Source organism: Bos mutus, chromosome 5 (assembly GCF_027580195.1).
Source record: "Bos mutus isolate GX-2022 chromosome 5, NWIPB_WYAK_1.1, whole genome shotgun sequence".
In the NCBI taxonomy this organism is placed as follows: Eukaryota; Metazoa; Chordata; class Mammalia; order Artiodactyla; family Bovidae; genus Bos; species Bos mutus.
In genome coordinates this window covers 80,013,824-80,029,859 of record NC_091621.1, presented here as the reverse complement: position 1 = coordinate 80,029,859, position 16,036 = coordinate 80,013,824, and the positions used below count along the sequence as shown (strand labels likewise).

At 36.5% G+C, this 16,036-nt stretch overlaps 1 protein-coding gene across 3 annotated transcripts in view; it reads left to right on the top strand.

Moving 5' to 3' along the window:
- RERG (RAS like estrogen regulated growth inhibitor) overlaps nucleotides 1-16,036 on the top strand; it is a 133,688-nt gene that overhangs the window by 101,192 nt on the left and 16,460 nt on the right. For 2 of the 3 annotated variants that reach the window (XM_070371141.1, XM_070371142.1), the window contains exon 3: nucleotides 15,742-15,798. The exons of the other annotated variant lie outside the window; for it this stretch is intronic. In XM_070371141.1, the coding sequence (XP_070227242.1) occupies nucleotides 15,742-15,798 (57 nt within the window). The remainder of the gene's footprint in view (nucleotides 1-15,741; nucleotides 15,799-16,036) is intronic. 3 annotated transcript variants of the gene reach the window in all.

Below are 16,036 nucleotides of genomic sequence, written 5' to 3'. Positions count from 1 at the left end.
CCTGGAGAATTCCATGGACAGAGGAACCTGACAAGCTACAGTCCATGGGGTCACAAAGAGTAGGACACGACTGAATGACTAACACTAATATATATATACATATATATGTTATATATATTCACATTCACATATAAATATATATTCATATATATATATATGTCCCAAAATATTTTTTCACATAATCTGTGAAAATTAGGTAATATGAGAAACTTGAGTCATAAAAAGCTAAGTAAAACTAAAAATGAATTATTAAATACTTGTTAATTGAACTGTTTCTAGTCCTAAGATGCCACTATTGGTCAGGGAAATCCATTTTGCATCGCCCACATGAAAAATGCTGGAATATATATAACATACGGCTGAGCTAAAAGAATAGTAAGAGAGTACTGAAGAGGCAGAAATAACAATAAGATCAAGAAGCCCTGGAATCTACTTATCCTGTAAAAAAATCTAAATTGCAATCTGATTTCAGTCCTGAAATGTAAAGAGCTTCTAAATCATCACTTTTATCCTTACAACAACAACAACAAAAAGCTGAACACACAAAGTTAATTACTTTTTCTGGTCCAACCAAAAAAGTGAAGTTGGTAAGCAATATACCATATTCTGAAATCTAGAAAGACGAGTACAGAAAATGATATCTAAGATTAGCTTACCTGGACATAAGCTAATGGAACTATCTCATGAACAGGCAAGAGAAGAGAAGTCACAGAATCATAGAGGTACAAAAAAACACTTGACAAAATCCAACACTCATTCATGCTGAAAACTCTCAGCAACCTAGGAATAGAGAGGAACTTCCTCAACTTAAAGAAGAATATCCACAAAAAACCAACAGCAAACATTATAATTAATGATGAGACACTAGAAGTTTTCTTGCTAAAATCAAAAACAAGGGAAAAAATGATTCTTTTCACCACTCCTTTTCCACAGTGTAGAATGTTCTAGAAAATGCAATAAGGCAAGAAAAGAGTAGAAATAGATTGGAAAGAAAGAAATAAACTGTCTTTGTTCACAATGACATCATCATATATGTAGAAAATCTCCAAAAGTAGACAAAAAGAAAGAAACCTCTTGGATATAATAAATGATTATAGCAAGGTTGCAGCATATGAGATTAAAATACAAAAGTCCATTGTCATCCTTTATACCAGCAATGTGCTTAGTTGCTCAGTCATGTCCTACTCTCTGCAACCCCATGGACTAGAGCCTGTCAGGCTCTTCTGTCCATGGGGATTCTCCAGGCAAGAATACTGAAGTGGGTTTCCATATCCTCCTCCAGAGGATCTTCTCAACCCAGGAATTGAACCAGGGTCTTCTGCATTGCAGGCAGATTCTTTACCATCTAAGCCACCAGGGAAGCCCTTATACTAGCAAAGAACAAGTGGGATTTGAAACTAAAAGCATAATATAATTTTTATTAGCACCCCAAAAATGAAACAATTGAGTAGATACATAATAAATATGTTTATGATGTATAGGAGAAAACTACTAAACTCTGATTTTAAAAACCCAAAAACTAAAAAACTCCATGTTTATGGATAGGAAGACTCAATATTGTCAAGATGACAGTTTTCCTCAACTCAACCTAAAGATTCACTACAGTACCATTCAAAGTCTCAAGGCTATTTTGTGAACATAAACAAACTAATCCTAAAGTTTATGTGGCGAGGGAAAAGACCCAGAATAGCCAACCCAGTACTGAAGGAGAACCAAACTGAACTGATACCACCCGACTTCAAGATTTACTATAACCTGAAACAATGGAGGAGGCTTCCCAGATGGCTCAGTGGCAAAGAATCCATCCAATCCATCCAAAGAATCCAATGCAGAGACGCAGATGTGGGTTCGATCTCTGGGCTGGGAAGTTCCCCTGGAGAAGGAAATGGCAACCCACTCAAGTATTCTTGCCTGGAAATTTCCATGAACAAAGGAGCCTGGCGGGCTACCATCCATGGCATCGCAAAAAAGTCAGAAACAACTTAGCAACCAAACACAACAGAATCCTACTATGATCCAGCAATTGTACTCCTAAATATTCACCCAAACTGTCTGGTAACTTCTGTTACATAAACACCTTCATGTGAATATTCATGATCAAAACATAATTGCCAAAAATTGGAAGCATCCTAGATGTTCTTCAGTTGGTGACTGGATAAACTATAGTATACCCATACAATGGAATAATCTCACAAGCCAGGGCCTGACACTGAAGAAGTTAAAATGCACATTGCTAGGGAAAGACCTCAGACTGAAAAGGTCACATAGAATTCCAATTATGACTTGACACATTTACTAGTGGATAGGAGTGAAGGAGCAGTCATTCTGTCTTTTTATTTTTTCTTCTGTAGTACTAAAATAGCTCCTTCACCAGTCCTCCTATCTCCAGCTTTACCTACATCCCCCTAGTTCATCTTGGCACTGAAACAGCAGTGACCTTTGTAAAACAAAAAGCCATCATGTCATCTTTGTGTTTATACTATGCTAATGGCTTCTCATCATCTTACACTGTCTTAGCTTGGTATCATTTTAAACCTAATTGGAAATGTCTTAGCTCTTTATAATGTGGGTCCTTTTCCAGCCCAATCACTCACAGCTCCTATTAGTTACACTCTTATTTTGCCAGGCTCTAGTTCTCCATGTACATTGTGACTTTTTAAGGCCCCATGTTTTGGTTTTATCTTATGAGGTTATGCAGGTACCTGTAGGAGTGATGATGGGGCTACAAATGGAGACACCTAACTGCTAGAGGTGAGACCCCTAGACTAGAGTCATAGGCACAGCCTCTTATTTAAGGCTATTAATTTCAGTTCAGTTCAGTTGCTCAGTCGTGTCCAACTCTTTGTGACCCCATGAACTGCAGCACTCCAGGCTTCCATGTCCATCACCAACTCCCGGAGCCTACCCAAACTCATATCCATTGAGTCGGTGATGCCATTTAACCATCTCATCCTCTGTCATCCCCTTCTCCTCCTGCCCTCAATCTCTCCCAGCATCAGGGTCTTTTCAAATGAGTCAGCTCTTCATATCAGGTGGCCAAAGTATTGGAGTTTCAGCTTCAACATCAGTCCCTCAATGAACACCCAGGACTGATCTCCTTGAGGATGGACTGGTTGAATCTCCTTGCAATCCAAGAGACTCTCGAGTCTTCTCCAATACCACAGTTCAAAAGCATCAATTCTTCAGCACTCAGCTTTCTTTATAGTCCAACTCTCACATCCATACATGACTAGTGGAAAAACCATAGCCTTGACTAGATGGACCTTTGTTGGCCAAGTAATGTCTCTGCTTTTTAATATACTGTCTAGGTTGGTCATAACTTTCCTTCCAAGGAGTAAGCGTCTTTTAATTTCATGGCTGCAGTCACCATCTGCAGTGATTTTGGAGCCCAGAAAAATAAAGTCAGCCACTGTTTCCTCTGTTTCCCCATCTATTTGCCATGAAGTGATGGGACCGGATGCCATGATCTTAGCCCATATAGGCAGGAGGCAAAATGAGTCTGGAGCAGAGGCCATGTGAAAGCAGAATAAATTGCAAGATACTTGGTTCTTTATAAAAGAAGGCATTCGGTGGGGATCATATGAGATATTCTTCTGCTTGTCTGGGATACTGAGTCACTCTGAATCACTTTAATGCTCCCACAAATTCTATACATTACAGTTGCCAATTTCTTGGGTGTTCTAGTAATACAAGCACAGGAAAAGAAACTCAGAAATTAACACCAAATGTGTTCCTCTTCCAAAAATGAGTAAAAATTAAAAATTCAAAGTTTAAGACCAAATCCTTTGATAAATTTAGAAAAATCCTTAATATAAGATACATAATTCTATTTCAATATAGTGCCTTGGTATGAAATATTATTCTAATGAAAATAATTATAAATTATTAAATTAAAAACTATAGCCTAGGAAATTTAGTGACTTATTTCTTAAGCATCACTTACAATTACATTATAGTTGAAATGAATAATAATTTCCAACTTATATAAAGCTGGTTTGAATTCCTTGGCACAGAATCCAAAGCTTTTCACTTATTAACTTTCAAATACAAACTAGGAAACAAAACCAAATCAGTTGATTACCATATTTCAAAGTTAACTTCTCTTGTTTCTATTTTCAAGTTAAATTCAGGAAGAATTTATTGTTAGTCAATCATACAAGCTAATTTTTAATTTAAAATTAAGTTTTTTTTTATTTTGCATTCTTTATAAGCATCCTCAAACCTCTACTGTCTATCAAACATTAAGTATTACAAGTCATGGTCCTGCCATTTTCCCCATTCTGATTTGTCATCCTAAGGCCCTATTGTCAGTACCAAATCCTTCCCTTACCATTCCATAGCAAAATAAGTCAATTTTCAAGACTTGAAATGCACTGAAGCTAGACTCCGTGGCTAGGTTTCCAGATACAAAAGCATCTCTAATAATTCTTGAAGATTACACCATTTATCTTTAAGAATTTCCCTGTATAGAGAACTGACATTAGTTTTGTAACTCTTTCTCAAAGTGATATTTTTGTCAGAATACAGGACAAGTCAAAATTTTCAGGCTTAAACAAATAATAATTTAAAAGCAATACTTAGACCCCCATCTGGAACCAATTTACTTCTCATCTGAACTTCTGGCATTATAAAGCACCCACTTTTATATTGCATTAATTTTAAATTTCCATTAAATTGCTCAATTTCCATGTTTTTATGGAGCTTCAATTTTTTAATTTCAGTTTATTTTGACCATCACAGGAAATGGAGCAGGGAGTAAAGGATTGGGGGTGGTACTGCTTCAGAAACTATATGAACAAATTTTTGTCCTCTGACTTGATCTGTTCAGTTTTTTAGTTCGGCTAGAAATTTGAGGAGTTGACATGGAGAAGAAAATAGGAAGTGAAAGAATGAGAGAACCAATTCAGCGTTAAGATGAGACTGAAGATAGAGTTCTGTGCTCAGTCCTCTGTTCTTATTTTAAACTTTCTACATGGGGCATCTTAACCATGTCCTTTGCATTTGCAAATCCCTAGATCATTCTAGCAGTGATCAGTTCTGTTCAGCTTCATGCTGTGATGTCAGCTGCCTGTGGGACAATGCTTACCTATAACTGGGATATGACAGGTATTTAATAGACATACATTGAATGTATGATAGATGAGTGAATGAATGAAAGGATATAAGATAGATGGATGGATGGATGGATGGATGGAAGGAGAGATAGTATTTCTCTACCTGGATATTGTCATTAATGTCTCACATTCAAGTCCAATCTCACCTGCTCCTAACTGATTTTTTCATTATATTCTGCCTCAGAGAATAGTGCTACTCCTATACTTTTATTCCGTATGGACCAGTCCCTCTATCACTCTCTACAGCTAGTCAGTGAACAGTTTCTATAGGTAACCAGCTCAAATTAGGCCACCTTTCTACTCAGAATCTGTGTGCCCATAGACTTCAGAGTAAAATTCAAGCTCTTCAACGTGATGTATAAGCTCCTCACAAACTACCCCCTACATAGTTCCACCCACATACCACTCAACCTACCCTGAGCCGCTTGCACTCCTAAACCAACCAGAGTCTCTCATGTCTAGGCCTTTGAACATGATGCTCTTTGCTCACAGTGCTCTCCCTAAGTTAGCAAACTTTCAATTATCCAAGACTCAGCTCTCAATTTAGGTCTAATATGAAGTCACTGCAAAGATCTTGCTTAGGGAATCCTCTCAATCTTGCTTTCTTTCATGTCTAGCACAGTGATCAATAAATATTTAATGATTAAATAAATGTGTTTAAAACTCATATCTGTGGGGAGGAGAGAAAGACTTAATGAGAGAACCAGATGGAGAAGCATTTGAAAATTACTGAATTTAGATATTAGTAATTCTATCTGAAATCTGAATTCTGTGTATACATTTATTGCTCTGAACCCCTCTGTAAGATCTGACATCTCAGAAGATAAAACAGAATATATAAATGTGTATAACAAAATCACTTTGCTGGGCAGCAAAAATTAACACAACGTTGTAAATCAACTATACTTCAATAAAATTTTCAAAAATTACAAAAAAAAACCCCCTGACATTTCAAGTCGCACAATTTCCTGGTGCTTTTTTGACATCTCATTTCCAGTCCAGCCTATCTCTATCCCTTTTCGGTTAAATTTCTCAGTTCAGAAAGCGCTTTTAGCCCCTTTGAATAGGGGTCCTAAGATTCCACAGTGCCATATTCTTGGTTTCAGCCATCACTTACAACTGTTAAGCCCCGATTTCAAAGAAGTGTGCTGGCCTCCACAGGTCTTTCTAGATCAATTCTCTGTGCTGAGATTTGCATAGTTTTCTCCTTGATTTGAGGCACAGTGGCCCATGTTTCTTGGGGGAGGTTAGTGTAGTCACAGAAAGAGAAGACTGCTAAAAGGAAGAACAGAACCTTGGGTTGGTGGTTCAAGAGAGACCCAGGAGTAAGGTACAGAAGTGTCAGATCCAGGTGGGATGGAGCTGGGGAGAATAAGGGAATTTGATTTGGAAGCTTAATTTGACAGGAGGATGATAGAGGTCCAGGTGAGGGAGGAAGAAGATAAAACTGAACTTCCTCTTACCCTTTAGCCAAACCCCATCCATCTTGAAGATGGAACAGAAGCAGTCACAGGATTGACAATTTATACATATTACTCTGATTTTGTCTCTTACACTTTCCTTTCTGGAAAACACAAGGCTTTCTCACTTTGAGGCACTTAAGTTGGTTAAACTCACCTCAGTCTGGCCTCCTTTCATTTACCTGGGCATCATAACAGGACTCAAATTAGATAATACTCTAAATTAGCTGCATGTCTTTTGATTTTTCCTGGAATATGCAAAAGTACAAATTCTAAGCTTCTCAAAAATAGGAACTGCATCTTATTTTCTGTGCTGTCCCCTTTGCTGCCTACCATGTTCCCTGACACCCCATTTGCGTCACTGAAAGAAGGAACTTGTTAATGACAGAGGAAATGAGTAAGAAAACAGTTGTTTATCACATACTAATTTATGTCTGTATCATTACATACCTGTTTTTTTTCCCCTTTGCTGCATCTTTTAAAGACCTTTTCAAGAGAAAAACAAAGATCTTATTTATGTAAAAGTTTCCTTCTTGCATCTTGAAATTGATATTCTCTTTCTATGTTGCCATGGTTTCTGCTCATGGATATTCCCTCCACTCTGGATGAAGAAATCTAGTCAAAAAATGCACTTTTCAAAGCGTGCTTCTTTGTCAGATGTAAGCTCATAGGGAAAAAAATTTAAACCATTCAGAATTAAATCATATTCATAGAAATATTAAAATATAGTGGTAAATATTGGACATTAGAAAAAGCATGCATTTTAGAGTAAATGAACCCAGTTCAATCCAGTTCTGTCACTTGCCTGCTCTGCAAAACAGACATGTTTATTACTTTTCAGTTCAGGTCTCTTATGTGTAAAATAGGAACATTAATTCCTACTTTTGAGAGTGCTTATGAGAAATAAATAAGCTTGTAGTCAATATTCAATATAAACTCCCTTTTGGTAGTTACCATTCCAGAAATCCCATTAATGTCTTTATTTAAATAATAGCTAAAATCTACTTAATGGTGTTCCTAAAAGTATATATACTTTAATCCAACAGCTCATATAATTATTAACTGGGTACTGAGTTCTAAAAAATTAATTTATTCAGCAATAAGCTGTCTACCTAGATCTAGAGTAGAACTCAACCTGCTTTTGTAAATAAGCTCATTTTTATTTCTCTGAAGCTTATGACCACTGAAGGTTTGGTGTTAGGGGTGATGGTAATAAGAGGTCTAGGACAGTGGTTCCCTCTGGCCCAAAAGAAGGGACCTGGTGGGTCTTGAGGTTGACCAATCAGATTTTCAATAGGCATCGGAACTAGGCATTGAACCTGAGAAGTGATGCCTTATAGTCAATGGAAGTTCCACCGTAAAGAAGATTTTTGCAAATAATAAAAGCACACTAGAGTACTGACTTGAGTACAGTAGTAATATGGGGGTCAAATAGTTTATCCAGATTTTAATTGTTTCCTCACTCATCTGTTTAAATATTTATTGAGCACATATTATGTATCAGGCAGTATTCCAGCCCCAGGAGACAAAGGGGAACAAGGCTTAATCTCTGACCTCAGATTATTCACAATTTGTAAGACATACAGGAATATAAGTGAATATTTTGTATGGCAGTTGTGCACATTCTATAATAGAGAAGAAACAAATGACAATTTCGTATCGCCATGGGCAGTGATTATGGCTTGGGAAAGTCAAGGAAAAGGAAGTGATATTTCACTAGTTACTATAAATAGAAATGCTCTGGTGAGCAGTAACTATCTATGAGTTCATTGCTTTCTAAATACATATTTCAATATCCCTTTCTTTGATTTAGTTCCATTCTGGGTTACCTACATAATATGCTTACTAGGTTTTAGCTTCTTTGGGCAGGGTGAAAAATTTTAAAAAAGGACCAGCCTGGAATCGTTTATGTGCTGTGCTGAGTTGCTCAGTCATGTCTGACTCTCTTGCGGCCCCGTGGACTATAGCCCACCAGGCTCCTCTGTGGGGATTCTCCAGGCCAGAATACTGCAGTGGGTTGCCATGCCCTTTTCCAGATGATCTTCCCAACCCAGGGATCGAACCCAAGTCTCCCACATTTCAGGCAGATTCTTTACCATCAGACCCACCAGGGAAGCCCAAGAAAACTGGACTGGGTAGCCTATCCCTTCTCCAGGGGATCTTCGCAACCCAGGAATCAAACTGGGGTATCCTGCATTGTTGGAGCATTCTTTATAAGCTGAGCTACCAGGGAAGCCCTGAAATCATTTACATAACACTCAAGTGAGGATCTCCGCATTGTATGTAAAATTGTAATAAATAGGTGGCAAAGGGGGTGACAGAGGATGAGATGATTGGACGGCATCGCTGACTCAGTGGACATGAATTTCAGCAAACTCCAGGAGACAGTGAAGGACAGGGAAGCCTGGCATGCTGCAGTCCATGCTACAAAGAGTCGGACCCAACTGAGTGACTGAACAACAAAAACAACCACCAACTACATTCAGATGAAGCGAAATATACCATGAAGATGATTGCATTGTCTGTGTGTTAGAATGAAAAGAGTGGGTCACTGCTTCATACGGAAGTGATAAAAGAAGCCCAGGAATGTTCAGAAGCATGTGTCTAGAAACTCACTTTTTTCTAGAGACATTTCAAGCCTTTATTTTCACCACAGTTTTGATCCCTTTTTTGTCACAAAAGCAGTGTTAGGTAACAAAAGAATGTATTTTCTTCAAAATGGAACCTATATGTAAAATACATACAACTTTCTCCCAGAAATTTTTCAAATTAAGAGTTTAGTAACAGAAGAGGTGGACGCCAATAAGAGTTTCCAGTGGCAAATTCCTCATCCGTATTTAAAAAAGAAAAAGAAGCATCATCATACACTGAATGAATGAGGGTGACACACTGAAAGAATGTGGCTCCTGGTGTCAGACAGGAGTTGGCACACATTTCAGGAAGGAATGTAACTAATCTGAGCTTCAGTTTCTTCTGTGAGGTACACACATACCTATATATAGGTGTATCTCTATGCATAGTCACATCCTGTACTGTATGCGTCCCATGCTGTGGAGCAATGAAGAGTAAAGATAAACATGTAAAGATATAGCACAGCACCGACCTGAGAGCACACACTCAATAAACAAAACTTGATAACAATATGGACAAAAACTGCACTGTTTTTTGACTCTTTTCCCGTTATAATCTTTATGATATTGTTTAGATTGGTGTTGTGCTTAGTAGAGTGAGAAAACAATTCCCAAGTGGTATTGAATTCTTTCATCCTTTTCCATTATTTTTCAAATACTTTACTTATTGTGGTATCTTCCCTATATATCATAAAATTCAAGCTGAAAGCAATTTAGTATTGATTTTTGCCACCCATTTAATCTTGGTAATCACCATTTCTTCTCATTTTTGCTGGCCAAGTGGTTACGTTGTAAGTAGTGTGATGAAGTGCAGAGGAGGAGGAAGAAGAAAAGAGATATTCTATCTTCTATGTGTTACAATATTGAGAAGTTTCACATTTAAGATACTGTGTAAGTTTATTATAATGTCTTTTCATGGTTTTTAATCTTTTCTATTCATTTAAACACTGAAAAAAATGGTTGCAAAAAAATTAAAAAAATAATTCAGATAACAAGTGGTAAATATACTTACAACCCAGAATGGACTTTTATTGTGCTAATATCGCCCATATTTCCTTTCTTTTCCTATAACAAAATTTTTAGTTTTTCACAGAATGATTAAAATTTTTTGTGAAGTAATTGTCCTAAATTTAGTAGACTCTTGTAGAAAGTCATTTAAAATTATTTAAAAGTTACCTGGTTTTACAACTTGGAAGTAAATATATTTTTTAATGAAAGTCCTACAGGTTACAAACAAAAACCACATACATCACTTAACACATATTATTCATGATAAGTTTTCATTATGATGTGAATAGACAAGATAATAAGCACCATCTTAGCATATATGACATCAAGGATTTTCACTCAGTGTGTTACCAGGATCAATGGCAAGTTCAAAAGTTATCCAAAATGGCAGGTGAAAATTAGTATTCCTTGAAGTACTCTCAATTGAAGCAGAAATTCTTTTCTTATCCTAAAAATTCTGACCTAGCCATTTAAAACACTTTTCAGCTGAATTCTTTTCTTCAATCAATTGCCCAAAATTCTATAAGCGCATGGTAACTTTCCTATAATAAATGCTTATTCTTATATGCTGCTGAGCTTTGAAATATATTTGTTACATGGCAATTCCTAATTGATACAGAAAGGAAAGCTTTCATACAGGAGGTTATATTTGGGTTAAATTTTGAAGGACGATTAGGATTTCACTAGTTGGATAAAGACTTTCAAAGCAGCAGTAACAATGTGATTAGAAGCATTAAGAGATGAATCTGTATGTTCGTTTAGTACAGTGAGTGTCCTGAGGTGATGTAAGGAGTGCTGTGAAAAGTGACTGAAATTCATGTTGCAGAGGAGATGAGAGTGAGGATCCACAAACTACAGGGTGATGCTCTTATCCTTACATTATTCATGAGAAAGCCAGAGTTTGGAGAGGACAAGTAATTGGCAACTGCTTTAACTGAGAACACATTCAATACACATCCATAAAGAGATAAAAGTTCCTTTCAGACAAAAAGACTATATTTTTAATAATAAGAATACATCCTTAAGAGAATATAGAAATGACAATGATCACAAATATTTAGGGAGTTGAGTACGCCTAAGTGTCTTATGAAACAATTGTATCAGATACCTTGTTAATTAGGCTATTTCATGATTGCATAAGTGAAAAATAATGATATAACAGGACTTTTTTTTTTAAAGAATATGAGCTCAAAAAGTAACCTTTGAAAGTTCTTTCTGAATGTCTTTTGAGGATATCTCTTAACTATTTTTAAAGTGGAAGAAAATCATGGGTGTTAGTTTTCATTTACTTTGAAAAGTTCATTTTTTTTTAAAGCTAGTTTACTGTGCAGATTATATCTGGTCATTTTTCATTTAAAAATATTATTCTAGTCCTTAAAGCTTATACTTCTAATGTCTGCTTCATTGTGATAATGACATCAGGAATTATTCTGAATAACTGGCCCAGCCTTGTTAACCTTTAGAAATAGTTTGACTATTTTAATGTAGAAATTTTACCTGCTAACTCTTGCTTTTAAACAGAATTTTAATCCTATTCATTTATTACCTTGATGTCACTTTTAATAATTTTAATAAATTTCTTTGGATCAAATTCTACTTAGTGAATTTTCCATTTCACTGGAAACTAGCTTTCATTGATAATTATGAAATTTAGTGCCAGGAATACCAAAAATAAACCACATGTAAAGAAGAATTACTCAAGTAGGTTATAATTTAGGCAAAATGAGGAAAATGTTACTGTCTAAATTAGAGATTTTTTACTTATTTAATGGAAAGTTATGGGTTTTCAAGGCAATGGGGAGAAAATAAGATATTTTATAATACAGAGACTTACTTGTAACTAATAAAAAATGTCAAACCTTAAAACTTAGGAAAAAACAAAACCATATGTCAGATTCTTAGTGGAAGTAATTATTATCAATACCAACATTTTACATCAAAAGAAGACCTTTGCTCAGGATTGTTGGGATGGAAACCACAGAATATTTAAAAGATAATTAGATCAATTTTACAGTTTTAACAAACTTTAAGAAATGTAATTTGTATAAGCATCATAAAATAAACATTTCAGCTTGTATATTTACATGACATTTTAGGAAAACATTATAGCATGATTCTGCTATAAATTCTCTTGGGTTAATTTTTCTGCTTATTCTCTCGATGACTGGTTATTACTTAACTATTAAGAGGAGTGAATGGTAGATTGATACATCTTTTTTCTTCTATTCAGCAAGTATTAGTATGTTCAAGTCTACATGTGCCAGACACTAGAAAATAGTGATGAACAAAGCAGATCCCATGCCTTCATGAAATATACATTCTAGAGAAGGAATCAAGTAAAATGATAACAATAATGATAATAACAAAGAAGCATTTTAGTTGTTTTAATTATTAGTAGTAGTGGTGAGGGTGGTGATGTTGATGGTAGATTTATGGAAGGGGAAGGCATGACTGAAGGAAATAATCTAATCAGCTTTGCTCACTATTGTTCATTCTACTTTAGCCGTACTGGCTTGCTTAATGTTCCTTGAGCATATCAAGTGCATATTCCTGTTTTAGGACCTTTGCAATGGCTGTTCCCTCTTTTTGAAATACTATTCCCCCCACATATATTCCCTCATCTCTTTCTTCTATCAGCTTCTCAGCAAGAATTACCCTGGTTACCCAATCTTAAATAGCAACTCTCACACCTTCATCTCCCAATGTGGAATCCCCCTTACCTTACTCTCCCTCTTTTATCCCTTAGCACTTACCACCTCTAACAGACTATATAATTTATTTATTTTTTTAATCTGTCTCCTAGTAGAATATAAGCTTGGTATGTTCAAAAATCTTTGTCTCAATTGTTTACTGGATTATTTGTTGTTGTTGTTCGATCCCTAAGTCATGTCCAGCTTCTTGGGACCACCCCCCCCTCCTTGGACTGCAGCACACCAGGCTCCCCAGTCCTTCACTATCTCATGGAGTTTGCTCAGATTCATAGCCATTGAGTCAGTGATGCTATCTAACAATCTTGTCCTCTGCTGCCCTCTTCTCCTTTTGCCTCCTGTGTGTCAAATGCTTATCACATGTTATGCAGGCTTCCTAGGTGGCTCAGTGGAAAGAATCCACCTGGCAATTCAGGAGACCCAGGAGACACGGATTCAATCCCTGGGTCAAGAAGACTCCCCAGAGAAGGAAATGGCAAACCACTCCAGTATTCTTGCCTGAAAAATTCCATGGACAGAGGAGCCTGGTGGGTCACAGTCCATAGGGTTGCAGAGTCAGACATGACTAACTGAGAACACACGCAATATGAAAAATATATAGAACCAAAAACTAAAATCATTCAAGAACCATAGCACTTTAGAATTGTTCTGCCTCTACCACTCTGCAGCTTCTAGAAGTATTTCCACAACTACGCAGGGCACTAATAGATTCTTAACTAAGATCTGGACATTTAATAGTGATTTAGTTCTATTCAGTATACTAGGTTTTGAAAGGTAGTGGCATGTCTAAAATATTTTAGAAAGATTTCTTTGAAAAATTATTAAAGTTTAAATGGTCTAGGAACCAGGGTACTTCAAACTTCAGTTGTATGAGAAATTTTGTTAATTTTAATAGCTCATGGCTTAAAGATGCCAGATAAATGAATTTTGCTAGGTCACAAACTTTCAAGCTAAAACTCCATATTACAACAAAAATGTGAAATGCTTTGAATACTGCAGGCAGTTATGTTTACTAACACTGACAACTGAAAAGCAGAAAAATTCTATCTAGAGCTTTCTACTTACATGCAAAAAAAAATTTTAAATGACTCAGTCTCAAGAGAGTGAATGGTGACAGACTCTGCAAATTGAAGATAAAACCACAAGTACATGCACTGTGGGAAGTTCCACAGGGTCAGTGGCCTTGCTACTTTTGGCACTGCAAATATTTTGGCTCAAATCCAGCCTCACACTCTGTAATTAGAAAGAACATTGCAGCTTTCGGTCTACAGCCAAGCCACGTATCCTTGTGGTCTGTCTCATGAACTTTTCATTGCTATTTGCACTGCAATCTCTCATATAGGCCACCATGGCAGGGAGTATATACCTCTGTTGATCTTAACAGAGGCAGTAGGAAGAGGAAAGACTGACAGTGCCTTTCAATTAAATAGTCTTGTTTCTCCAAGGAGTATCTTTAGAATACTACATACAGGGCATTTCAGTAAAAATAAATAATGTAATTTCAGTAAACACTGATTCTTTAGTTAGGGTCAATGAGATCCCAGGAAGACCATGAGGGTATTCAAAGGGCTAGTGAGCCTGCTGAAATTATATACTAGACTGTGTGTATATACATTTCTCCAGGGAAAGAACCCAAAGCTTTCATTCTAAAGTATCAGTGATGCTGTCCTCCAAAAATACTTTTTTTTTGTAGATTAAAAACCATTGTTTTCACCTATAATACAAGTCTAAGAAAATGTCCAGCATTTGTCCCATCAGTTTTTTAAGAATAATAGAATCCACCTCTCTCAGCATCACTCTTTGTCTGACTCATCTTCTAGTTAAGTGTTAGCCAGATGGCCTCAGCCTTAAAATCAGTATTAGACAATGGAGAAATTACAGGTTTTGGAAATAGCCTTTTTGGAGTCACATCCTGGCTCAGCCACTAACTGGCTAGATGAGCTTAGTTGAATGAGTTAACCTCTCAGAGCCTCAGTTTCCTTATCTGAAAAACGGGATCAATCCTAGTACCTGCCTCACAGGGATGAAGTACTGGTCGAGGAGATCATGGAAGTGAGGTGCTTAGCATAAGTCCAGATCCTGATTCTTTCTATAACTACCTCATCAGCTTTACTTTTGATGGGCTTTAATGATTCACTAATAAAATCCTTAATTTTGAATATTTTTATAATACAAATGGGGCTTCCCTGGTGACTCAGTGGTAAAGAATCTGCCTGCAATGCAGGAGATCCAGGTTCAATCCCTGGGTCAGGAAGATCCCCTGGAGGAAGGCATGGCAACCCAATCTAATACTGTTGCCTAGAGAATCCCATGGACAGAGGAGCCTGGCATGGGACAGTCCATAGGGTCGCATAAAGAGTCGGATATGACTGAAGCGATTAAGCAGAAGCAGCAGCGTGACACAAATATCTTTTCATTACAGTAAAAATAATCACATTTTAACTGACCTGTATCAATCATTATCAGTATTCAAACTTTAGACACCAGTATTGTGATGCTTTATGGTTGAATTCATTGTTTTGCTAAAAATTGAGTATGTGTGCATTTTCGCATTGTGATATTTTCAGCTCCAGGATTAAAGGGAAAAAATCTAAGCTGTTCATTAAGGTACAACAAACCGTTAAAACATTATACCAATTTTTAGGCCACAATATGAAATTTTAAAATATTTGAATAAACATAAATAGATATATTGAGTTTATTTGCCAAAGAACCATAAAACACATATAGTTTTATGGGCTATTCCTCTTTCTGGAAGAGGGTTAAAAGCTATGAAGAAAATTAACAAATTTGATTGAAATGTTGTTCTTTTTTCCCACAGCTCTTGTAGTGAGATTTTTGACCAAACGATTCATCTGGGAATATGATCCCACCCTCGGTAGGTCAAATTTTGTTTCATCCTCCTCTCCAATCAAAGTTTTGACCTGAAAGAAAGAATGACATTTTCTGTTGCAACATTTTTAAGCATCTTGCAGCTGTTTGAGAAGTGCTTTATCAAATCACGCAAAGAGCCCTGTAAGAAGATGGATGTGTGTTGTATGCTGTCTGTGCTTAGAACTCTGCAGGATTTTAATGCATAGGTGAAGAAATCAGGTCAAACCTGAGACAAGAAGGAA